The sequence below is a fragment of the Lepidochelys kempii genome, chromosome 21 (assembly GCF_965140285.1).
Source record: "Lepidochelys kempii isolate rLepKem1 chromosome 21, rLepKem1.hap1, whole genome shotgun sequence".
NCBI lineage: Eukaryota > Metazoa > Chordata > Testudines > Cheloniidae > Lepidochelys > Lepidochelys kempii.
Window position 1 is genome coordinate 16,370,932 of NC_136400.1, and position 23,769 is coordinate 16,394,700.

At 57.0% G+C, this 23,769-nt stretch overlaps 1 protein-coding gene and 1 non-coding gene across 8 annotated transcripts in view; one reads left to right on the top strand and one right to left on the bottom strand.

Moving 5' to 3' along the window:
* Nucleotides 1-3,107: 3,107 nt before the first annotated feature.
* INAVA (innate immunity activator) overlaps nucleotides 3,108-23,769 on the bottom strand; it is a 36,224-nt gene continuing 15,562 nt past the window's right edge. For 2 of the 7 annotated variants that reach the window (XM_078849793.1, XM_073320031.2), the window contains exons 2-10: nucleotides 20,522-20,661; nucleotides 17,226-17,350; nucleotides 14,380-14,502; nucleotides 12,910-13,132; nucleotides 10,105-10,158; nucleotides 9,581-9,836; nucleotides 8,590-8,769; nucleotides 6,503-7,235; nucleotides 3,108-4,647 (exon numbers count right to left, since the gene is read on the bottom strand). In XM_078849793.1, the coding sequence (XP_078705919.1) occupies nucleotides 4,555-4,647; nucleotides 6,503-7,235; nucleotides 8,590-8,769; nucleotides 9,581-9,836; nucleotides 10,105-10,158; nucleotides 12,910-13,132; nucleotides 14,380-14,502; nucleotides 17,226-17,350; nucleotides 20,522-20,576 (1,842 nt within the window). In that variant the 5' untranslated portion in view covers nucleotides 20,577-20,661 and the 3' untranslated portion in view covers nucleotides 3,108-4,554. Of the gene's footprint in view, nucleotides 4,648-6,502; nucleotides 7,236-8,589; nucleotides 8,770-9,580; nucleotides 9,837-10,104; nucleotides 10,159-12,909; nucleotides 13,133-14,379; nucleotides 14,503-17,039; nucleotides 17,351-20,521; nucleotides 20,662-21,378; nucleotides 22,229-23,769 lie in introns of those variants that run through there. The other 5 variants (XM_078849794.1, XM_078849796.1, XM_078849795.1 and 2 more) reach the window with 5 other exon arrangements.
* On the top strand, nucleotides 7,352-7,424 carry TRNAF-GAA (transfer RNA phenylalanine (anticodon GAA)). The gene has a single exon. It is a non-coding gene; the product is annotated as a tRNA-Phe (tRNA).

The following is a 23,769-nucleotide window of genomic DNA, read 5'->3' on the forward strand; positions in this document are numbered from 1 at the left end:
AGGCAGCCAGGAAGGAGTAAGAGTCTGTTTCATAAGCCTGGAATTCCAGAAGTTAGCTGGTTTTTTGGCTGTTCACTTCCTCCTTGTTGGGAAAGGTACAGTCCAGTTGTTTACCGCTGCTTTTCACTGCATTTGTATGCAACAAAAACTCCCTTTGTGTTTATATACAAATCAAAGGGTATAGTGTATTATTTATTGTTTGAAAACATTATTTTCTATGCTCAGTTTTAAAACGTTTTTGGAAGAAACCCAGAGGAATACTGCATTGAGGCCGATTAAACAAATATTAGACTGGATAGGCTAATATGTATGTGTTATCACTGCCCTCTCCTGGAATAGACCAGGACTGCTGAGTTGTAAACCACAGGTCCTGCAAACCCACTACAGGATGCACAACAGGGGTTCTCCTTTTGCTCACGTGGTAGGGGCTTGTGTTTTTGGAGCAAGAGGATCAGGATTTATTCTTGCTATCCTTGTCAATGCTAAGTGACCACACCTAGTACAGCATAAATGACAACCGCCAGGCGCTCAGATACTGCAGCAAAGGTGCTCAGCAGGAGTTACCTGCTTGTACCTGGATAGACAGAACCCTAAAGTCTTAAGGGACCAGCATTTTGTTACAACAGATTGAAAACTCAAATGCAGTTTTGAAACATTATGGTCAGAAAAATAAAGATATTTGAGAGATCTGGGTGAGGGAAGGAACTAAGAATTAAAATTCCAGTAAGAAACTTGAAACAGCTGACCTAAAGCTAAACCCAACAGAAGCCCAGGTTAAAACAGTTCTGACTTTCATATAGTGTGATGGACAATAGCCACCTTTTATTGATGAGTGCAACAGAAGGGAAGACAAAGAACTGTTGTCATCCAGGAATCTCAAAGGCATCGCAGCCATATTGCCTTGTTGAGTTACGTTAGAACCTCGCATCCTGGCAGCTGCTTCGCACAGTAAGAACTCCCAACAGATACACAAGCTACTTCTCAGTCCATCATTTCTATGCAACTGGGGAGAGATTTGAGACTCCTGTGAGGAGCAGGCCAGGAATAAACTGCACCAGAACATTCCTCGTGAACATGACATCCACCTAGGTGTTTCTACACTATGACGAATGGTCCAGCAGCAACAGGTACTAAGGCACTAAGGCAGGCAGGGCTCAAAGGAGTTATTACCACCATGTCATGGAAAATTGCTCAGAGATGGTTTTCCAGATACAGTGGTTAAGACAGTGTCATAATCATATAGTTAAGGGTAGCATAAAATCCCTCCTTTACCTGTAAAGGGTTAAGAAGCTCAAATAACCTGGTTGGCACCTGACCAAAAGGACCAATACGGGGAGAAGATACTTTCAAATCTGTGGGGGAAGGTTCTTGCTTTGTGCTCTTTGTGGTTCTCTCTGGGACAGCGAGGAACCAGGGCAGGGAAAACAGATCTCCTGAATCCATACCTGAACTAAGCATCTAAGATTACAAATTGTAAGTAATAGGAAGGAAATGCGTTAGATTATCTTTTGTTTTAGCTTGTGAATTTTCCCCAGGCTAAGAGGGAGGTTTATTCCTGTTGGGTTTTTTTTTTTGTAACTTTAAAGTTTTGCCTAGAGGGGAATCCTCTGTGTTTTGAATCTGATTACCCTGTAAAATTACATTCCATCCTGATTGTACAGAGGTGCTTCTTTTATTTTTTCTTTATAATAAAGTTCAGTTTTTAAGAATCTGATTGGTTTTTAATGTCCTAAAACCCCAACGAGCTGGTCTGTGCTCACCTTGTTAACCTATTTGGTTGGTATATTATTCTCAAGCCTCCCCAAGAAAGGGGGTGAAGGGGCTTGGGGGGATATTTTGGGGAACAGGAACTCCAAGTTGTTCTTTTCCTGAATCTTTGTCTAACTCACTTGGTGGTGGCAGAAGTACCCATCCAAGGACAAGGAAGGATTTGTGCCTTGGGGAAGTTTTTAACTTAAGCTGGTAAAAATAAGCTTAGGGGGTCTTTCATGCGGGTCCCTACATCTGTACCCTGACATGGTGGCAGAGCAGTGGGATGATTTTGAACCAGAAGCACAAACCTCAGGATATTAAAAAAACTTTTTCCCCCCTTTCTTTTGGCTGCTTGGAAAGCAGGGAGGGGTTTTTTTTAGAGGACACTTTTTTTGTTCCCCCAGCCCCTGCTTAGTTCAGCCCCAGCCCCAGCCCCGATCTGCCCAGCTCCCACCCAGTCCCCATCACTCCAGCCTCATCTCTGCTCCTCCTGGGCCTCTTCAGCCCCATTCCCTCAAAGTGGTGGTGGAGAGCGGGGCGGAGAAGCGCTGTCCCATCCCCGTTGCTCACAGGAGGGGGAGGGAGTGGAGCCCTCTGGGCTGCTGGGCTCTGTGGTCCCTCCCCCCCATCCCCTCCCGTGAGAGCGGCTTTGGGTTGCTGAGGGGCTGGGGTGGGAGAGCTCTGATTGGCTGCTCTATCCCACGAGGCGGGCAGTTAGGGCAGGCAGCCAGTCAGAGGGCTCACATTTTCTGACAGGCTGGAGCTTCTGGCCCCGCATCAAAATCTCATCATTTGGCAACCAGGCCCCATGATATTCTGCTGCTGTCATGGGGGATCCTGGGGTGGAAAAGGTTGAGAACCCACTGCTCCGGCTGGTCCCTGGGGAACTAAGGGTTAACCTCAGCTCCGACTCCCTCCGCCCCCAGCACAGGAGCTGGGCTGGCACTGATCTATTTTAAGCTTTTCTCCTGCTGCCCATCACCATAGCACCTGGGCACCCTGCGTGTATGGCAACAGCATTAGTCAAGTCCCTAATGGAGGCCCCAGCCCCGCTGGGAGGGGCCTTTGGAAGGCTGGGTTCCTGGCCTAGGACTGAGCTGAATGCCAGGTGGGAGAGCTGCTCCATTCACTACCCAGCGACGTTGCTGTCTCCTGACAAACACTGAGCTCTGGAGCAGGCACCCGGCCGAGGGTCACAGTGGGTTCTCGCTGCTGGCTCCTCCGCTCAGCCCAGCCCCACAAGGCACCCGGCAGCGTTAACAAGCCAGTGACAGCACCACACCTTCCCCAAGAAATTCATGAGACTCAATTCAATGCCTCAAAAATGAAGTCTCAGATACCAAAGGGACCCCAAAGAACAACAGCATTTATTAAAGAAGGGAGCTTGGAATAAATCCAGACCAGCATGAGCCCTTGCTGTTTGGTACAAACCCACAGGGTGGGAACCCAATACTGTACCTTATTGCAAATAAGTTAATATAAAGAAATGGTGCCACAGACACTGTATATCCTTCCTCTGCAGCGTGGGGCGCGGGTCACTTGCTGGAGGATTCTCTGCTCCTTGAAGTCTTTAAACCACGATTTGAGGACTTCAATAGCTCAGACACAGGTGAGAGGCTTTTCGCAGGAGTGGGTGGGTGAGATTCTGTGGCCTCCGTTGTGCAGGAGGTCAGACTAGATGATCATAATGGTCCCTTCTGACCTTAGTATCTATGAATCTATGAAAATAAACTCAGTCTGCTACCGTAATTAGTGGGTTAATTTCTCTAGCCTAACACAGAAAGACACCTGGGCAGTTATAAATGCCACAGGGTAGTGAGCAATAGGGGACTGCTGCAGGGAACAGGGAGACACAGCAGGGATGTGCTGGCCGCCCTTCCCGCAGCCCCCATTGGCCTGGAGCAGCGAACCGCGGTCAGTGGGAGCCGCGAACGGCCGAACCTGCGGACGCGGCAGGTAAACAAACCGGCCCAGCCCACCAGGGGCTTTCCCTGAGCAAGCGGCGGACCGGCTTTGAGAACCACTGCTCTAGAGCCTAGAAAGGGGCAAGGCACGTACCCCTGTGGGAGAGCTGCAATGGTTTATGGGACTGCAGCAAGACTAATAGCCAATCAAATCCTCCCATTCCCCAGTTGCCCAAACACTCTGATCTTGACGGCCCTTGCTGCATTCTCCAGGAATGTGCCATTTGCACGGAGGTAGTGGGGTGCTCGGCAAACCAGCAGCTTCTATGCTGAATCAACAAGAGGACAATTCCCTGGCACTGGCCTGAACCAGGACACATAACGCATGACCCTGCAGGTGTCTCTCTATCAACAACGTACCATGACCCCAGCAGCTGCTTGCATGATCACAAGGCAACTGCTGCTATTCTTATCAGCTGCATGACACCTGTGAAGCAAGGACGTCTGTCCCTTGGCGAATATCCAGCAGCTGAACCAGTCCAGCCCCAAGCCGCACAGGAGGTTGTGGCCCTAAGCCGGCCCTCCTCCTCTGCTGCAGCCCACGCAAACCCATAGACAGACAGAGGGGAGTTCTTGTGGGAGGAGGCACCCCATAGTCCAAAGAGAAACGCCTCAGAAGGTAACAATGCCAGAATGAATCCAGTTCTTCCAAATGGCAGTGTCCAAATAACATGGTCAGGACTGGTGCACCCGGGGTCCTGCCCCCTTGCTAGCCCCGTCCAGGGCAACCAGCTGGCTTCCTGAGTAAGCCCCTGCGCCCAGGCTCGCTGCCGCCGCTTCTCACCAGCTGGGCGCAGGGCTCTCTTGGCGAGGGCTTGGCAGCAGGCCCAGGCTGGCTCTAGACCTGAGTGATGACCTCCCCATTCTCTGGCACGTAGACCTGCACAGGAGCTCCCTCGGGGGACTGCTTCAGGACATGGATCTGACACACCTGCATGGGCGTGAAGGAAAAAGCCTTTCAGGGCAGCCATCCCAGCCAGCAAAGCAAGAGTGTGACTCAACAGCCAGCCCGTCCCGGCCGCTCACAACCCCTGGGGGTTTGGCACTATTCCCCACCGCACACAGGGAGCAGAGGCCCGTGGGAGGAAGGGACTGGCCCAAAGTCACACAGGGAGCCTGTGCAGAGCCAGGCGCTCAGCCCCAGTCTCCTGGGGGTGCCCAGGCCCCTGCCCCCAGCATAGAGCACCCTGCTTTGACAAGGCCAGCTGCTGCAGGCCTGGCCTTTGGTGCATGGGTGGAGAGGGGCTGGGTGTGCATGGAGTTACCCCAGGGATTCCTTGGCCCTCTTGCTAAGCTCACGGGTGACGTGACCCCTCATGCTGCCCACCCTGCGGTGCTCGCAGGACGATGTGGTGTGCAGGGCCGTGCTCCCCCAGGCAGCGCTCCCGGGGCGAGGACAGCTGCCGGGCTGCGTGTCACTGCAGAGAGCAGCTCTCTGGTTCCTGGCGGGGGCGGTGATGGGAGGAAGCCAGGCACAAGCCCCAGCCTGCCTGGCGTGGGCCACTGCCCTCTGCTGCAGGCAGGGAGCTGCCCGGGCAGGAGAATGGACGTGGCTCAGGGAAGGGCCTGCTGGACAAGTGTTGCTGGTTCCACAGCTCAATGGGCTAAACCTGGGCTCTGGAGCCCCTTCCTGCACTGAGTGTGCTCGCCAAGGGCCTGGGCTTCCCAGAACGCACTGCCAGGGGCAGTGTGCCCTGCTCTGCCCAGGGAACCCCTCTGCAAGGCCTCTCTGCAGCTGCCCATGGGAGTAACTTGGGCCAGGCTGTGCGTGGCTCTTGGGAGCTGGATGTGACCAGCAGCACATTCAACTGGCCATGGGAAAACAGCAACACTCAGATGCCCCCGGCTGGGCGAGATTTGAACTTGGAGGCTTTCCAGCACATCGCCAGCCCCGGGGTCGGCCCGCACGGACCTGGGGGAAACTTGCTGGGAAGGGCTGGTCCCGCTTGCTGCTGGGGGTCGTGTGGCACGGGGAGGGGGCGAGTTCAAACATTAATAAACTCAATTCCCCCCCAGACGGGCAGGCTAAGACGAGTCCAATAATATGACATTAACCTTAGAGAGCGGGGAGGGCAGGGCCGCAGCTGGTATCAATCTGCATCGTCCCCCTGGCATCGATGATGCTGATTTACACCAGGGAGGGCCTGGCCCGCGGGCTGTGGTGCTGCCATTCCACATGCCACGTGTTACCCACACTGAGCTGAGCGTGGCCGTTCTGTGAGGAGCGTTTTACTCCCTGGCCGATCCCTTTGCAGAAGCCCAGCGGGAGGGAGCTGCTGATGGACGGTGCTGGGCCCCTGGCGTGGGCCTGCCCAGAGCAGCAGTGACCAAACGCTGTCGAAAGCCGAGAGCTGCTGGGGGCCCAAATGCTGGGTTTTGAGGGTGTCCAAGCTGGCATGAGCTGCCCTCGCTGAGAAGGGATCACGGGGGATTCCCACAGAACGGGCCCTCCCAGCAAAGCCCTCACTCCCGACCCGCAGCCCCTGCAATCCCAGCCCTGGGCTCCCCTCACACCCTGCTCTGCCGATGGGGTTTGTGTGAACTGGGGAATGATCCATGCTAGGACAGTGTATGACCCAGGACATGACTGAACCTAGGCCTGCAAAGGAGAAAGGCTGGTACATTCCTTTGCCAGCTCGCCCTTACTTGCTGGGCACTGAGAGGTGATGCTCAGTAAGGGGCCCCCAGCTTCTCCGAGTGCCCCAGGCTGTAAAGAGTCACTGGTTCCCTTCCCCTAGCACTTTCCCGGTACAGCAGCACCTCCTGCCCTGGCTGTCGCTACCCACCCCGTGCCACGTGCCGGTCCTTGCCTGAGGCTGCTGCCCGGCGGAGCGGGAGGCGTGCAGCTCCCTGCCCGGCGTGCTGCGCGCGCGGAAGGCCCCCTGCCTGTCCAACGAGTGGGGCCGCAAGGTCCGCAGCTTGGCGCGCTCGTGCCACGACTTCAGCTCCTCCGACACGGCCGACTTGGCGAGGGCCCTGCCGCTGCCAGGGGCGTAGTCCTTGAGGGACGGGGTGCGCAGGAGTCTGCTGGGGGCCGGGGCCAGCCGCTGGCCGTGCAGCTGCACCACGTCCTGCTCGGAGGGGAACGGAGCTGGGCTGCCAGCCCGCAGCAAGGGGTAGCCCCGGCAGAACTCCCGCCCAGCCACATGCTCCACAGCTGGGAAGTAACCGGGAGGCAGCAGCCGCCTGTGGGGGCTCTGGTAATAGTACGCTGCCCCGGGCCCCACGGAGCGCGGGCCCCTGAACTCCGGCGAGGGCGGCTCCGCGGACGGCGGGGGCATCGGCCTCCGGAAGGCGTCAGGGCTGCCGCTGCCAGCCGACGGGGTGCACGGGGTGCTGGAGACGTCCGAGCTGCTGTCCTCGGAACCGGAGTGGTAGATGGAGCGGGAGGCCCGGCCCGGTTTGGATGAAGGGAAGCAGTAGTCGGGGACGGGGACGGTGACGGTGTAGTAGGTGGGGCGCCGCCTTGGCAACACGCTCCTCCCCCGGGGCTCCGCTCGGTCCCGGGACACATCCAGCCTGCGGGCAGAGGGAAGCTATTTAGGGGTATTCTAGCACCGGGGGCAAGTGAAGGAAGCTGAGAGAAGCGGTCTCAGAAATCCAAAGCACCGTGTACACACAGGGCACGTGTACCAGTTGGAATAGCTCAGTTGGGAGAGCATTAGACTGAAGATCTAAAGGTCCCTAGTTCGATCCTGGGTTTTGGCAGACGTTTCCCTTGGTCAGAGGAGGTTAGTTTTGGCAGGGGGAGGATAGCTCAGTGATTCGAGCATTGGCCTGCTAAACCCAGGGTTGTGAGTTCAATCCTTGAAGGGGCCATTTGGGGCAAAAATTGGGGATTGGTCCTGCTCTGAGCGGGGGGTTGGACTAGATACCTCCTGAGGTCCCTTCCAACCCTGAGAATCTATGATTCTAATGTACAGACACACCAGCCCTCCCCACAGACCTCAATGGAGAATACCTCCGAAATCCTTCCAGACACCCTTAACCCTGCCCACCCCGAGCTCCGCTCTGCCTCCTTTCTTAACCCTGCCCACCACCTTAATCCTGCCCACTTCTTAGCTCTGCCCACGCCTTAGTTCCAGCCACCCCCTTAGCTGACCCCCCGCTTCCACCGCCATACCCCAACTAACCGACACTAACCAAGGACATTAATAACATCAAAACAAATCAACCCCCCTCCTCCACAGCAGAATTTTGACCTTGAGAAGGGAGCAGAGCCAGAGGCTCCATGGAGTCCACTAGAGACATGGCTCTTGCTAGTGATTTTATGTGGCAGGCGCCCAGACACAACAGTGGTGGGTGTCAGGGTCAATGCTAAGGTAGCCAGCTGGAGTTGATTCTGCTAGAGCGAGGGCAGCTCAGGGTGGATGCGCTAATTGGGTTCCACATCCCTGCTTTGCATTCGGGGGAAGACAGATCAGTAGCACCAAAATCAGAAGCTCTCCATGAGCAGAAACTCTGGGGCTAGGCCCAGGGTCCCTCCCTTGCTGCTCCCATCTCCTCTCATTTGTCTCCCTTCTGGGGGTCCCGTCTCACACCCACATTCTGTATTTATCCCACACTCCTTATCATTTCCTACCAGCACTGCCTGGAGGCCTCAACCACTATCACCTGTGCTGCACAGAGACAGCCCCCACCCCGAAGAGCTCACAGACCAAACAGAGAATAGGTGGGAGGGGAAACTGAGGCATGAGGCTGGGAAGTGACTTGCCTCAGGTCACTCAGCAGGGCAGTGACAGAGGTAGGACTAGAAGCCTGTTCTCCCCGTTCAGTGTCAGAGCTGCTAGGCCACACAGCCGCTCTTCCTCTCCTGCCCCATCTGAGCCCAGTGCCACCCAGCTGGCTGAGAGAGCCCGTTGCTGGGCAGTACCTCATGGACTGAGATTGCCCTCGCCTCGCCTGCATCTCTGGGGTCGGGGGCCCACTGGAACCAGCCTGCCTCCACAAGGCCAAGGTCCGGATGGGGACAAAGTGGTAGGGGGGCATCTCAGGTGTCCTCTGAGCAGCTGGGCTGCGGGCAGGCGCTGGCATGGGTGTCCCGGCTGCGCTGCTGGGGAGAAACACAGTGAACAGAAACCAGTGCAGGAGAGCTGTAATCCCTCCCCTCCAATGCAACATCTGCACGGCTCCTTCCGTGGGAGCGGAGTGGCCCAGGGCCCTGGGGAGACGGGGACAGTGCCCAAACCTCTGCATTGGTGCCCTGCCCTTCAGCAACTCTGCCCCGCTACAGGGACCCACAGAGCATCGGCGTGTAGCTCCCACAAGAGACGCAGGGTCCCGGTTCCCTCCTGTGGCCAGCGACCCACCCAGGGCATCACGTTCCAGAGGGGAGGGAAGGGAGAGCGGGGCAGAAGGGTGAGGAAAAGCGGATGGAAAAGATGATCCCCCGCTCAGTGTCCCAGGGAGTTCCGAGCAATGGAAGCTGGGGAGCGCGTGACCTCCAGAGGAGCGGGAGAGCCAAAGACACGCGTTAGCCTGTCCAGAGCCCCAGGCAATGGCACAGAACCCAGCCGCTTAGGCCAGGACATGAAGAGCATCAGGCCCAGCGGACACCTGGCCAGGACACTGGGGTCACCCGTCAGGCAGGGGCCCTGGATTTGCAATGGCTGCAGGTCTCCGCGCTCTGGCTTCCAGTCTCAGCTGTAGCGCCCCAGTGCGAGGTTGGGTCTCTGCCGGCTTAGAAGGAAGAGGCCACCAACAGCCCACCAGCACTTCCCCTGTGGTTCTCCTGCCTTACAAGCCAAGTTGTTTCTATGCCCCTTGTGGTTACAGCATCTCTCCATGGCTATTCCCCCAGACCCCTGATCCGCAGGGCTCCCCAGAGTAGAGATGGGGCGAGAGGTGCTGCCCATGCTCTGTACCTTGGCAGGCTGCAGGGCTCAGCCGCGTGCTTCTTGGGCTTCTCATAGAGCCTATCGAGGCTGGTCTCCTTCCAGGGGCTGTTCTGGATGGGCGAGCGCTCCAGCTCTAGGACTTCACCCTGCGTGGGTGGCAGCCCCTCACGCTGCTGGAGAGGGGCAGAGCGGGCGGGCAGGGCCGGGGAGCTGTGCGGTGTGCCAGGCTGGACTGGCACCATGAGCTGCTGGGCAGCATGATGATTCGGAGCCTGGGTTTCTTCTGAAACAGAACGAGGGGGGTGAAAGCAGTGCAGGAATCACGGTGTCTGCCCGTCACCTTCCCTCCAGCTCCAGGCTCAGATCCCCACACAGCCCAGAGCCCATCCCCCAGCAGCCCTGCCTGGCTCACCCCACATCAAATGCTTATCTCTGGGGGAACGGAGCAGATGGGCTCATACCCCTTTCCCAACGTGGCGGGGTGCAGACACTGCCCTGCCCGCATGCCCTGCCCACAGGAAGGGAAAATCCAAACCCTGCTCATGCCTTACCCTCCTCCAGCAGGACGGCATCGGAGAGGGAGCTGTCATCCGAGGAGCTCAGCTCTAGGGAAGCAATGGGGAAAGAGGCAGAGGTGAGGAAGGGCAGCGACGCTCACTGGGCTCGGCCAGGGGCCGCAACACAGATCCCATTGACTCTCCATGGGGCCTCAGTCAGCAGGGATTGTTGGGATTCCAGCAGCACGTAGACGCAACGCTGCACAAACCCCTAACACAGCTACACGAGCGGGGCTGGGTCTCCCGCTGCTCTGCCTCGGCTCCAGGAGCTGGGGTTAACTATACACAGCAACAGTGAAACTGTCTGTCGTCCCACGAGCTCCAACCTCTCCGGGGCCACCTCACCCACCACTGCAATGCAGCTGCCTCTGCGGTGGAACCCGTGGGACCATCCCAGGCAGGATCAAGCCGGTGGAGGCAGGGAGCACTTTGGTGCCTGAAGGGTTAACTGGCACCATGCAGGAGGCATGTCCCTACAGGCTTCCCACCCGCTCCTCTCTGCTGAGCTGGGCCTAGCAGCTGCTCCTGCGGGTTTCAGCCCCCCTCGCCCATCCCCAGACACGGGGAGCCCTCCAGAGGGCACCGGAACATGAGCATTGCAGGTGTGAAGGCACCCCCATCGCTGCCCTGGTCTCGCTAGCTGCGCCCCGGCCACCCCTCTCGGGAAGGGAGATGCCAGCCGGGGGGCGAGGGGGGAAAGCAGGGTACCAGAGGGGAGGGCACACAGCGTAGACCCCAGAGCTCAGCCCAGGCCACGCAGCAGCGAGAGTCCCCTGGCCCGTGCAGAGAAGTCGAGTGCGCTGCCTCTTGCCCCCACTCCGCCACAGCCCCCAGCCCGCCTGCTGGCTCAGAAAGCAGCCCCACGCCCAGACACATGCTCAGTCCCTTTTGGGGAGACCGAGAGCCTCTTCACTCTCCTTTCCCTGCCCTGCACTCTGCCTGCATCACCTCAGGGGCTGGGTGGGGAGAGGACCATGGTGCCTGGGAAGTCCCCTCATCTTTGTGCCTCTGGTCTGTCGGGTGAGCCCTGGGTGGAGACGACGAGGCAGCCAATGTCAGACGTGGCTCAGAGGTTCCCCTTCACCTGCACCACAGGCCAAGTTCCACCAGCCCGCCCAAATCCCTGAGCTTTCAACGGGACAATCCTAACTGCCTGTTCTACATGGATGCTTTCAGCTGTTTAACAGCCCCTGGGCTCCACTTCAGAGTAGGCTGCATTTTGACAAGGATTGGAATTGCCCTGGATATCCCCTACCTGCCTCAGGGCTGTTGGGATGCTTTCATTAATTAATGTCTGAAAAGAGCTTTGAGGGCCTCAGCTGAAAGGCCCTGTAAAAAGGCAAAATATTATTCTGAATTCTTCTGCTCTCCTTCGCGCTGCTCACAGCTAGAGCTGGAGGCAACATGATGTCTCAGCCCTCCAAAACTTTCAGGAGTTTGAAAGTGTTCCCATTCTGAATTGGGACAAAAAGTCAAACTCTTGAAAATATTAGTTAACCAAAAACTGCAACAGTTTTGGTTCGAGTGACTCAGAAGATTCTGTTTTCATTTTAATCATTTTGAAACATTTCATTTCAGTTTCCACTTGTGTCTCTTTTTAAAATCTTTGTTTTGTCTAATGAGCTTCAATTTTGAAACCAAAAGTCTTTTGGAATTGGAAAACTGGAATTTTTCATTTTGAAAATATCACAACAAACCACTTCAACAATTTTGAAATATTCCCCCCCCCGCGCACACGTTTTTCTGAGTCAGGAGATTCGCTGACTCCAAAAGGACTCCACGTACGGCTTCGCTTGGCACAAATCAGCATTTCTGCATGAACACATGATCTATGGAAACACCTCCTGCCCTGCCTGCCACAGCCCTGAGGTGGGGGAGTGCAGCGGGAGCTCTGGGGAGGGGACAAACAGAAGCATGCAGGAGAGACAGCAGCAGTTTGAGAAACGGAGTCCAGGAAGGCAAGTGAAGCCAGACTGGGGCGGGCAGTTCAGGGTGCTGCCGCGGATGACCACTCGGGCAAGTTGGTGGGCCTGATTCTTCTCCCACTTGCACTGGTGTCACTCAGGAGTAACTGGTCTGATTCCCCTCTTTCAGGCACAGCAGGAGGAAAGCAAAGCTAGGTGCTTTTAGCTGGAAGAGGAGACCTCTGGAACAGGCTGCTGCAGGAGCCCTGGGAAAGCTCCATAACCTCCAGCTGTTCACTGGGGAGCTGAGACATATGTAGCTTCATCTCCTGCTCAAGGGTTTAACTTCATCAGCAGAGGAGCCAGGGAGAGCTTGCCCCCAGTCACGTACCTCCAAGAGCAGCTGAGCTCGGGGGCCCTGCCCTCTCCTTCCTCAGCAACAGCCATTACCGAACATTTACAGAGCTGGGAGACGGGCCCTGGCGGACCAGTGAGACCCTCTCTGGGGCTACAGGAGACCCTGCCGGAGTGCGAAGCTATAGCAATAACCCAGCGGACACCAGTCTCGGTGATCGGGGCAGTGCTGGCCATCCCTGTACAGCTCTACCAAGGAGTCATGGGCGTTACCACCTACCCCCCGGCCGACACGTCCCGCGGCACAGTTAACGTGCCAACCGTTGGGGCAGGACAAACCCTCACAGGGGCTGAGCCACCCAGTGCCAGTCCCAGTCACGCCAAGGCTACAAACAAGGCCCTTTGCTCCTTGGAGCCAGGCAAGCCAGAGGCAGCTGATCTCTGGGCCAGGGGCTCCCACTGGATCACGCCCGCTCTCTCTCGCACTAGGCAGGCCTTGATGGAGCAGTCGGCCAAGATCTGGCCTGCACACGCAGCTCACCCCCGAGGGCCATGGGGCTGGGCCTGGGCTCCTGCGTTGCCCTCAAGCGGCACTCATTGAGGGCATTCTCCAGCTCCTTCAGCTTCTTCTCCTCCTTCAGCACCATGTTCTTCCGCCGCTTCTTGATGTGCTTGCTGATGTTCTCTTCCCGGTAGAGGCGATGCGTGGCTGCGGCAATCTGCAGCTGCAAGGCCAGGTCTCTCTCCAGCGTGCTCAGCGGGTCCTGGATGGGAGGAGGACACAAGCCATGGAACAGCGCTTGGGGCTAGGAGGAACCACGTCCAGCTAGGCCTTCGCTCAGGGGAAACCTGAGGCTTCCATAGGCGCTGACTTCTGCTTGTGCCAGTGGGTGCTTGACCCCCCTCTGCTCCGGCCCCGCCCCGACTCCACCCCTGCCCCACTGCACAGATCAGGAAACACCCTGGACCCAGGGAAGTCCAGATCCCGGGCGCGCCCCAAGGCAGCCATACGGAGTCTGAGCTGGTTGCCCGCCCTGTGCTCTCCCCCGCGTGGGCCCGCAGGGCTGGGAGCGCTGCATACGAGGCATGTTCAGCCCCAGCTAGCGGGGAGTCCCAGGAACGATTCAGGCTCTGGAGAGAGCCCCGCCTGGCCCCCCCCGGTGCGGGGATCGCTGCGCACTGGGCTCCCAGCTCCGGCTGTGTCTCCTGAGGCGCTAAGGCAGAGGCTCAACAGGCTGGTCCCCAAGACTGGAGTCAAGGGAGAGGAAACATGCTCCCACCTCTCCCTCCCGCCAGAGGGAGCAGTCGTCCCCCGCTCCCGTCCCCCCATCCTCAGCACCACTCTGGACGCTGGGTCATTATCTTGGGGCGTGGGCTGGAAGAGGAAGCTGAGGCAGAGGTCACCAGGAGGTGGAGAGTTTGGCATGTTAACGAACTCTTGCAAATCAAGCATCAATGGACTCTGCCCATTTGATGGAGCCATGCCCTTTCCCCTCCTCCACCCTGCTAGCTTGAGCATCAAAGCCTCAGCACCTCTGGGCTTCCTCACAAGAGCTGGGACAGCTCCAGCTTGCTGTCCACCACCCCTCAGTGCTGGGCTCTCCTCCCTTGGAGACGGCTAGGGACAGACAGAGCCGGCTGGGACAGGCATCCGGGTCGTTTTCAGTACCGATGGGGTGGGGCAGCCTGGAGACTCCGTTGATCTACCGGGCGGGTACAGCAAGGGAAGCATCCGTCCCCTCACCGCTGCCTCCCCCTGACCTGGAAGGGCCTCCTCACTCTTTGGCCTCCGCGCTGAGAAAGCCAACAAGGGGCCGGAGCAGTTCCTGTGCTGTGGACCGACCGAGCCAGAGCCCACCAGACCGGGCTTGTGGGGGTGCTGGGGACTGTGGAACTGTTCTGAGACCCTCCAAACTCATTTCACATGAGCCACCATGAAGTGGTGGCGGTGACCCATCCGTGCCCTGCCTAACGCCAGGGAGAGATCCCCGGGCTTCAGCAGGCTCCTTACCACTCCTCGTGAGATGACTGTCTTCTCGTCCAGTTTGAATGCGGTGCCAATCCTCCGCCGCACCATGGGGGGCCTGTCCCCCTGCTTCAGGGGGTACTCCTGCGGCAGTATGCCCGTGAGCTCCTGGGGAGGGCAGGGACAGACATCAGCCTCCAGGGCAGCACAGGGCACCACCAGGGGAAGAAGGGATCACACATGGCACGTCTTTTCCACCAGAGATGGGTGAGGAGCCGGGGCGCACTGGGGAGCGTGTCCTGCGTAGGAGTGTGCTCCCACCCTACACGCACGTGGCCCTGGGGGGCAGGCCCTGGAGGAGTGGGCACACCAGCCAACGTGCACGTGGTCCTAGCACACGGTCAGCTTTGCACTAACTGACTGGCACTGCCATGTATTCCCCATCCTCCTGGGATAGCCCAGACACCAGAGCAGCTATGGGCCCAAACTAACCCCTCAGTGCCAGGGCTAAGGTTTGCCCCAGCCATCCGGCCTGGCCGTGGCAGCCTGCAATCAAGGCCAGGGGGTTGCCAGCCCTCCAGGACTGGCCTGGAGTCTCCAGGAATTAATAACAGGTTTCAGAGTAACAGCCGTGTTAGTCTGTATTCGCAAAAAGAAAAGGAGTACTTGTGGCACCTTAGAGACTAAGCAATTTATTTGAGCATGAGCTTTCGTGAGCTACAGCTCACTTCATCAGATGCATGCCGTGGAAACTGCAGCAGACTTTATATATACACAGAGAATATGAAAAATTACCTCCTCCCACCCCATTGTCCAGCTGGTAATAGCTTATCTAAAGTGATCATCAGGTGGGCCATTTCCAGCACAAATCCAGGTTTTCTCACCCTCCACCCCCCCACACAAATTCACTCTCCTGCTGGTGATAGCCCATCCAAAGTGACAACTCTTTACACAATGTGCATGATAATAAAGTTGGGCCATTTCCTGCACAAATCCAGGTTCTCTCACCCCCTCACCCCCCTCCCAAAAACCACACACACAAACTCACTATCCTGCTGGTAATAGCTCATCCAAAGTGACCATTCTCCCTACAATGTGCATAATTAAGGTGGGCCATTTCCAGCACAAATCCAGGTTTTCTCACATCCCCCCCACCCCCATACACACACAAACTCACTCTCCTGCTGGTAATAGCTCATCCAAACTGACCACTCTCCAAGTTTAAATCCAAGTTAAACCAGAACATCTGGGGGGAGCGGGGGAGGAAAAAACAAGAGGAAATAGGCTACCTTGCATAATGACTTACATGTAATTACATTATGTAGTACAGGACAGGACAGGCCTAACAAAGAAAATAACAGAATGCCACTAGCCGTCACCTTCAGCCCCCAACTAAAACCCCTCCAACGCATTATTAAGGATCTACAACCTATCCTAAAGGATGACCCAACACTCTCACAAATCTTGGGAGACAGGCCAGTCCTTGCCTACAGACAGCCCCGCAACCTGAAGCAAATACTCACCAACAACCACATACCACACAACAGAACCACTAACCCAGGAACTTATCCTTGCAACAAAGCCAGTTGCCAATTGTGCCCACATATCTATTCAGGGGACACCATCACGGGGCCTAATAACATCAGCCACACTATCAGAGGCTCGTTCACCTGCACATCCACCAATGTGATCTATGCCATCATGTGCCAGCAATGCCCCTCTGCCATGTACATTGGTCAAACTGGACGGTCTCTACGTAAAAGAATAAATGGACACAAATCAGATGTCAAGAATTATAACATTCATAAACCAGTCGGAGAACACTTCAATCTCTCTGGTCACGCAATCACAGACATGAAGGTCGCTATCTTAAAACAAAAAAACTTCAAATCCAGACTCCAGCGAGAAACTGCTGAATTGGAATTCATTTGCAAATTGGATACTATTAATTTAGGCTTAAATAGAGACTGGGAGTGGCTAAGTCATTATGCAAGGTAGCCTATTTCCTCTTGTTTTTTCCTACCCCCCTCCCCCCAGATGTTCTGGTTTAACTTGGATTTAAACTTGGAGAGTGGTCAGTTTGGATGAGCTATTACCAGCAGGAGAGTGAGTTTGTGTGTGTATGGGGGTGGGGGGCGGATGTGAGAAAACCTGGATTTGTGCTGGAAATGGCCCACCTTAATTATGCACATTGTAGGGAGAATGGTCACTTTGGATGAGCTATTACCAGCAGGATAGTGAGTTTGTGTGTGTGGTTTTTGGGAGGGGGGTGAGGGGGTGAGAGAACCTGGATTTGTGCAGGAAATGGCCCAACTTTATTATCATGCACATTGTGTAAAGAGTTGTCACTTTGGATGGGCTATCACCAGCAGGAGAGTGAATTTGTGGGGGGGGGTGGAGGGTGAGAAAACCTGGATTTGTGCTGGAAATGGCCCACCTGATGATCACTTTAGATAAGCTATTACCAGCTGGACAATGGGGTGGGAGGAGGTAATTTTTCATATTCTCTGTGTATATATAAAGTCTGCTGCAGTTTCCACGGTATGCATCCGATGAAGTGAGCTGTAGCTCACGAAAGCTCATGCTCTAATAAATTGCTTAGTCTCTAAGGTGCCACAAGTCCTCCTTTTCTTTTTTCAGGAATTAACATTAATCTTTAATTAAAGATACTGTCTTCTGATGAAACTTCCAGGAATAAGTCCCACCAAAACTGGCCGCCCTAGGTAGAAGCTGTGGCTTTGGGCTAGCCGGTGGAGCCCCCTCCGTCAGACGCAGGGATCCCCAAGTTCCTGGAAAGCCACCAGGTTCCTCTCCAAACGAGAGATGGCTGAACAATCTCCATCCAGCCAACCCGCCGCCAGGCCCAGCCCACGAGATCCAGGGCTCCTTACTGCCTCGCGCAGACACAGCTTCCTCAGCTCCACCAGACAGGCCTCCAGCCGCGCTGCCAGCTCCTGCTGCTGCTTGCGCACCGCCTGGGTCAGGTCCTTCAGCAGAGACACGGGGCTGTCCTGGCCTGTGGGGGATGAGAGCAGGAGTCGCGATTCAGCAGCCAGAGGGGAGACGCAGGGCCAGCCCTGAGCACAGACTGGGGCCACTTGGGGCCTTGGATTCTAAGGTGCCTGGGGCTTGGGCACCGAATCTTGTGCCATCTCCGCAGCTCACCCCGAGCTGGTTTCTCCCCCAGCCAGCTGGGGCACCTTCATTCATACAAGTCACCTTGGCTGGGGACACTGCCCCTTTCCAGGATGAGAGCGGCAGCCTCCACGCCATGCGCAGGGCTGGGCACCAGGAAATCGATGGCTCTACTCCAGTCACCGACAGTGACTCCCCCCCCGTGGCCTCGGACAAGTCACTGCCCCTCTCTGTGCCTCAGTTTCTCCCTCTGAATAACAACACAAACCAACCTGCTGTTGGAGCCGTTGTGAAGATTTAACTAAACAAGTGGATTCACTGTGTGTTGTTACGCTGCTCTCTACAGCTTGCTCAAGTGCATCCCAGGATGCTAGTCCCTGTGCTGAAAAAGAGCCCAGAGACGATCCTGCCCCACAGAGCTCCCCACCAGTCCAGAGGGATCGAGCGTCCTCCAATTCTGCTCACTTCGCGTTAGCAGCTGGGAGGTGTTGGCTGATCCGGCTGCCAAGCCCGCCAGCGTCACTGATCTGACTGAGGATTTACTCGGGGGTCTGGAATTTCCCATCTAAATGTGTTTTTTTGATGCAAGATGCACTAACTGTCAAATCAAAATTTTCGGCAGGAAAAATTTCAATTTTGCCAAAATGTGTTGTTTTTCTATTGGGAAAATCAAAATGGGAGATTCGGGTCTGGGCTGGGCCAGCCCAGCGGCGACGCTCTGGTTTGTCAAACCCAGGTTTCATTCCGAGTCAGTTTTACATTAATCTGTCCACCAGCACTCGTGCCCCCACTGGCCTCTAGGGACTGGGCTCCTGGCTGGGCTATATCTCCCATGATGCACTGCGGTCACCCTGTAGTTAACCGAGGCAGTGCATCATGGAAGTCATGTGACCACAATCTTTTGACTTTTCAGCCCAATTTGGGATAAAAATTAATTTAGAAATATCGGAATTTTCCATGGGACAGAAATTCCAATTTTCAGCCCGCTCTGATACTTCCCACAATGCGTCTGAGGCTAGTTCCCTGCCCCAGCCTGTCAGCCCAGCGCCACTCCTCATCCTCTGTGGGCTGGAGCGGGGGCGCTGCTGGAACCAGGTGACCGTGACAGCTGATGTTTAATGACCCAGACAGAGCGGCCCTTCAGGCCCTCCCTGGAGTGGGATTGGGGCTGGTACCTAAAAAGGCTGACCTTTAGGGCTATCCCAGAGCAGGAATGGCCCATCTCAGGGTAAGTGGCACTTCAAAGTACAGGCTGGCCTGCAGGCTCCCAGCCCAGCCCGGAATGTTTCTAGCTGGAGCATCAGCAGGCTGCAGCCAGCTCCAGGTCACTGCCATCAGATAAAGCAGGGAGCCCTGACTGCAGGTTTCTGAGTGGAAACACTGCTGGTTTCATCCACAGCGGGGGCTGAGCTGGGTCCTGGGAGTGGAATGCAAATGGAGGGGCAGGAGAGAGCCATGTTTCCCCTTCGCACCAGGACATTCCTTTTAGCCCAGAATTTCCTACGGCTCAGCACCTGCCCTTGGGGCTGGATTTTGCCGAGAGCTCAGCACGCCTGTAGCATAGAATCATAGAATATCAGGGTTGGAAGGGACCCCAGAAGGTCATCTAGTCCAACCCCCTGCTCAAAGCAGGACCAATTCCCAGTTAAATCATCCCAGCCAGGGCTTTGTCAAGCCTGACCTTAAAAACCTCTAAGGAAGGAGATTCTACCACCTCCCTAGGTAATGCATTCCAGTGTTTCACCACCCTCTTAGTGAAAAAGTTTTTCCTAATATCCAATCTAAACCTCCCCCACTGCAACTTGAGACCATTACTCCTCGTTCTGTCATCTGCTACCATTGAGAACAGTCTAGAGCCATCCTCTTTGGAACCCCCTTTCAGGGAGTTGAAAGCAGCTATCAAATCCCCCCTCATTCTTCTCTTCTGCAGGCTAAACAATCCCAGCTCCCTCAGCCTCTCCTCATAACTCATGTGTTCCAGTCCCCTAATCATTTTTGTTGCCCTTCGCTGGACTCTCTCCAATTCATCCACATCCTTCTTGAAGTGTGGGGCCCAAAACTGGACACAGTACTCCAGATGAGGCCTCACCAATGTGTCACCACTCCTGGCCATTTCTGTTCCATGCTGCAGACTTTCCTGAGCTGCCTGGAGCTAAGAAGCTTCCTCTGACACATCTGGTACCGGCCCCTGCCGGAGCTAAGGTCCTGGACCGGGGGCCTGATCCTGAAGGCAGTGTTCTCGTCGGTGAATCCAGCTGTAAATCTTAGCAGTGGTTACCGTGCCCCGCTCACTGACAGCCCAGGGGATTCAAGGTAAGGTCTCAACCTTCATGAAGCTGGGGACATCCTCAACCTCCCCCCGCCCTCCAACCAGCATCTCTAGGTGTGGGGGGCACCTTTAGACTGACTTTGGGAATGACTGGGCACATAGGGAGCAGGATTTTCAACTGGAAAATCTGAGGGCGGGGGGGAGGGGGAGTTGTGACAGTATCAGCTGATTATTTTTGCCAAATAAATGCTGAAAACTGGAAGTTCACAGATACATTGATGACTCCACTCACTCCCGGATCTTCAGCCACCCCAGGCTCTCCTCACACAGGCCAATCTGCCGCTGCTCCTCCGTCCTAACACACAGCCCCTCTGCTACCCCAGCCTGGGGCTCCCCACCAGTTCTGCCGGTGCCCCTCTCTCCCAACCCGCAGCCCCTGCCAGCCCAGCCCTGGGTCCCCACAGCTCTGCCGGTGCCCCTCTCTCCCAACCTGCAGCCCCTGCTAGCGCAGCCCTGCCTACGGTTACAGTTACAGGACGGATGTGTGTGACATACAGGCACTTCAGGGCTCACGTGTCCCTGGCAAATGGCCTCCCGCTCCAGACACAGCTCTCAGTGCAGGGAAACCTACCTTGAGAAGGGCCCAGGAGGGGAATCCCCAGAAGAGACACTGACCCAGAACAGCTTTTCCCCCCACACCCGCCTTCCTGGGCTCACATTCCAGCCCCAGGCCGATGCAGAGGGCGGCAGCCGGCAGCTGGACTTAGCCTGCCATTCACCCACCTGAGTGCAGCATGATCCCGCTGTCCGAGTCGCTGATATCCTCTTTACTCTCCATGGGCAGTGGTGGCCCCGGGGGCAGGAACAGTGAGGGGCAGAGACCCACGCCGAGGCTCCCGGGAGTGGGCGACCCTGAGTGGGAACTGGTTAAATAAAAGACAAAGACTCAGAAGTGCTTCACACACACACACACACACACAGAGTGTTGTGTAAGGCCATCGCACAGACACACACAAACAACGAGGAGTCTGGTGGCAGTTGTTCTTGTGGATACAGACTAGCACGGCTACCCCTCTGATACTTGGTACACACACACAGAGCTGTGTAAGGCCGTCGCGCACACCCGCACACACACACACACACACACACTGGGGCATTCGTTCAGCTGGAACGTTCCTTCTCATGCCTTCTCGCCAAGCTCCCGTCTGAGCTGCCCTGCAAAGGGAGCTGGGCCCACGGTGCAGACGGGCCCTGGGGCAAGGCTCGGGGTTTGCCTCAGGCCCCCTGGGTTCACTTAGAACATTAGCTGCACCGGAGCTTTGGCCCAAGCTCTCCGATGCTGCACCAGGCTGCGTGGGGGGAGCTGGGGCCGGGAGCTGCTGAGGCCCCTAGAGGGCATCTCAGATGGCACCCCTGGGGACTGGCAGCTCATCCCCTTCCCCAAGCCCTTTCCCTGCCTCTCCGTCCCTCCATCCCCTGGCGCAGGAAAGCCCTGCGGGCAGCTGGAGTGCACTGTCCTTCTGGAGCTGTAGGGGCCACAGCACTGGCTGCCCCAGTCCCAGTGAACAATCCCACTGCGTGGCCCCCAGCCTGCGAGAGTGGAGCCCTGGGGGCCACCTGTCCCACTCACTGCTGCTCACCCTGCAGCTGTTCTGGTGGGGGCAGAGCCGGCGTTTGTGCCTGTCTCCCCGCCCCCGCCAGCTGAGTCAGCCTGTTACATGAGAAACTGAAAGTCTCCCAGAGTTCCTGTCTGGAGCTGGGACTAGCCGCTCCCTAGGGAAGGGGCAGAGGGATCCCACCCAGAAAGAAAGCAAATCCCCCCGCCCTGCGTATCTGTATCTCTGTGGGTCCCCAGGGCACGCTGCTGGGGTAGACCCTCTGCACTAGTGCAAAACGCGGCCTTTGCTGGGGTGACGAAAGCAAGCTGGCATAAGCAGCCAGCTAACTACACCCCGGGTCCCTGCACCGATGGAGCAAAAGTGCAGCCACTCTGGGTGGCCCCTGGCCAGCCTCCTGGTGTGCAGAGCTCTGGAGAGCGGGACCCTGGGGCCGGTGACTTTCACGCAGTCACTCCATTGGCTGGTGTCCGTCCCGGAGGAGGAAGGGCAGCTCACCAGCCAGATCCCAGCCGAGTCTGCCAGCCAAGCACGGCACGCAGAACACCACCTTTCGGTTCACAGGGCCCAGCCCCCCAGCAGTTTCAGAAAACGCTGGAATCCCAGCCACCGAGTTTCACTCGCACTTTCGGGTTCCTGAGCCGAGCTGCTCACCGTTCGCCTCACTGTGAGCGGAAACCACAAGCCACCAGACTGGCGTTGACTCCGCGTACTCCTGCAGACCTGCCCTGATTGATTTAGCCAGTTCTTGTGAACGGAGCGCGGGAAGAAACCCAGTCCGTTTCCCGAGGGGAGCTACAGGCTGAGCCGCGTGCCTAGCCAGCGTGGGCACCCAGCCCTGACAGCAGATACTCCCAGTACCATCCTGCTCCAGCCAACGAGCTCTCAGATGCAGCCTCTGAATTTCAGGAGCCTAAATACCCCCAGCCAGGGCCTGGGGCCAAAGGTGCTGAACATCCACAGGTCACCCCAGCTTCCTCACACCCCAGAAATCAGATCCACTGAGACCCCCACAGCGGAGGCCCCTCAAATCAGAGGTCACTTGGAAAGTTGGGCCCCAAACTGTTTGGCTGAATCCCCAGGAGCCCCCTGTGAACCACCCTGCCCATGGGCCCCCCTGTCGGGAGCACTCACAGGCTGTGTTCTGCCTATGGGGCTATGCTAGGAACTCAGGTCCAGGGCACAACCCCGGGCACAGGCTCAGCAGCGGCCACACGGTGGTGAGGAAACTGGTGAGGCTGCTGCAGCCGCTGGCATCGATTCCCCGGAGTCACCGGGCAGACCAGCTGTATGCTGCGAGTCACACAGTGGGGAAATTCAGGCTCCCTGCGAGTCGGCCGAGGAGCACGCCTGGGAGCACAGTGCCGGCTCCAGGGTTGCAGGGTCCCTGCAGATCTGCTCTGGCGCCCCCCTCTGGTACGGGCAGAGCTAGCTCTGAGTGTGGGGCGCTGCTGAGCAGCAGCTAAGCTACGTCTACACGGCCACGAACACCCGCAGCCGGGCCGGCTCTGCTGACGCAACCTCACGGGGCTTGGGCTGGAGACCAGGCTCTGGGACCCCAGGAGTGGGGAGTGTCCCTGAGCCCGAACATCGACCCTGCAATTCTACAGCCCCATGGCCCGAGCCTCGCGGCCCCAAGGCAGCTTAGCTGGGCCACCCACGGGTTCATCACAGTGTAGACATAACCTGAGAGTTTAGCTCAAGGCCCCGCCGGTCTCTGTCCTGCCTCCCGCATCCACCCACTGCTGGACAACAACCCCGCTCCATCCCACCCCATGTCCACTGGGATGTCATACCCTCCCCTAATTCCTAATTAGGCTCCCTAATTCCACCCCTCCGCCTGCTCCCAGCCGTCACCCCCACCCCTGCCCCAGCCGACGCCTCCACCCCTCCCCCGGTCCTGGCCAGCTCTTCCTTTCTCCTCTCCCTCTTGCTGCGGCTCCAGGCTGTCTGTGTCTCCCCCCTCCAGCACCCTGAGCTCACCTAGTCCCACTCCCAGGCTCCTGTCTCAGCAGCAGGGGAAGGGCCCCTCCCGCTTCCTGTGACAAAGGATTCGCCCCCTAGCCCTGGCAGGTTCAGTCAAGGGAATGGCCAGTTTCTCTGGGCACCAAGCCCAGGTTTTGTTTAACTCTCACATCTGTCAGCTGGGAAACGGGCACGGTGCAGAGCTGCCTAGTGTGAGGCCAGCACCGGAGCTGCCGGTGTCAGTGGGGGGCCTACGCCCACACTTTAATGGGCTCCGGGGAGGGACCCATCCCCCTCATTTCTTCCCACCCCCATGTCCTCATCCCCTGAGTTCAGCCTGGCTAGTTGGGAATCCCAGCACAACAATCCAGATTCCACTTGGTTTTGCAACCAAACCTCAGCAGCCCCATAAATCCACCCCTGCTCCCTCACGGCCAGGTCCCTGGTTCA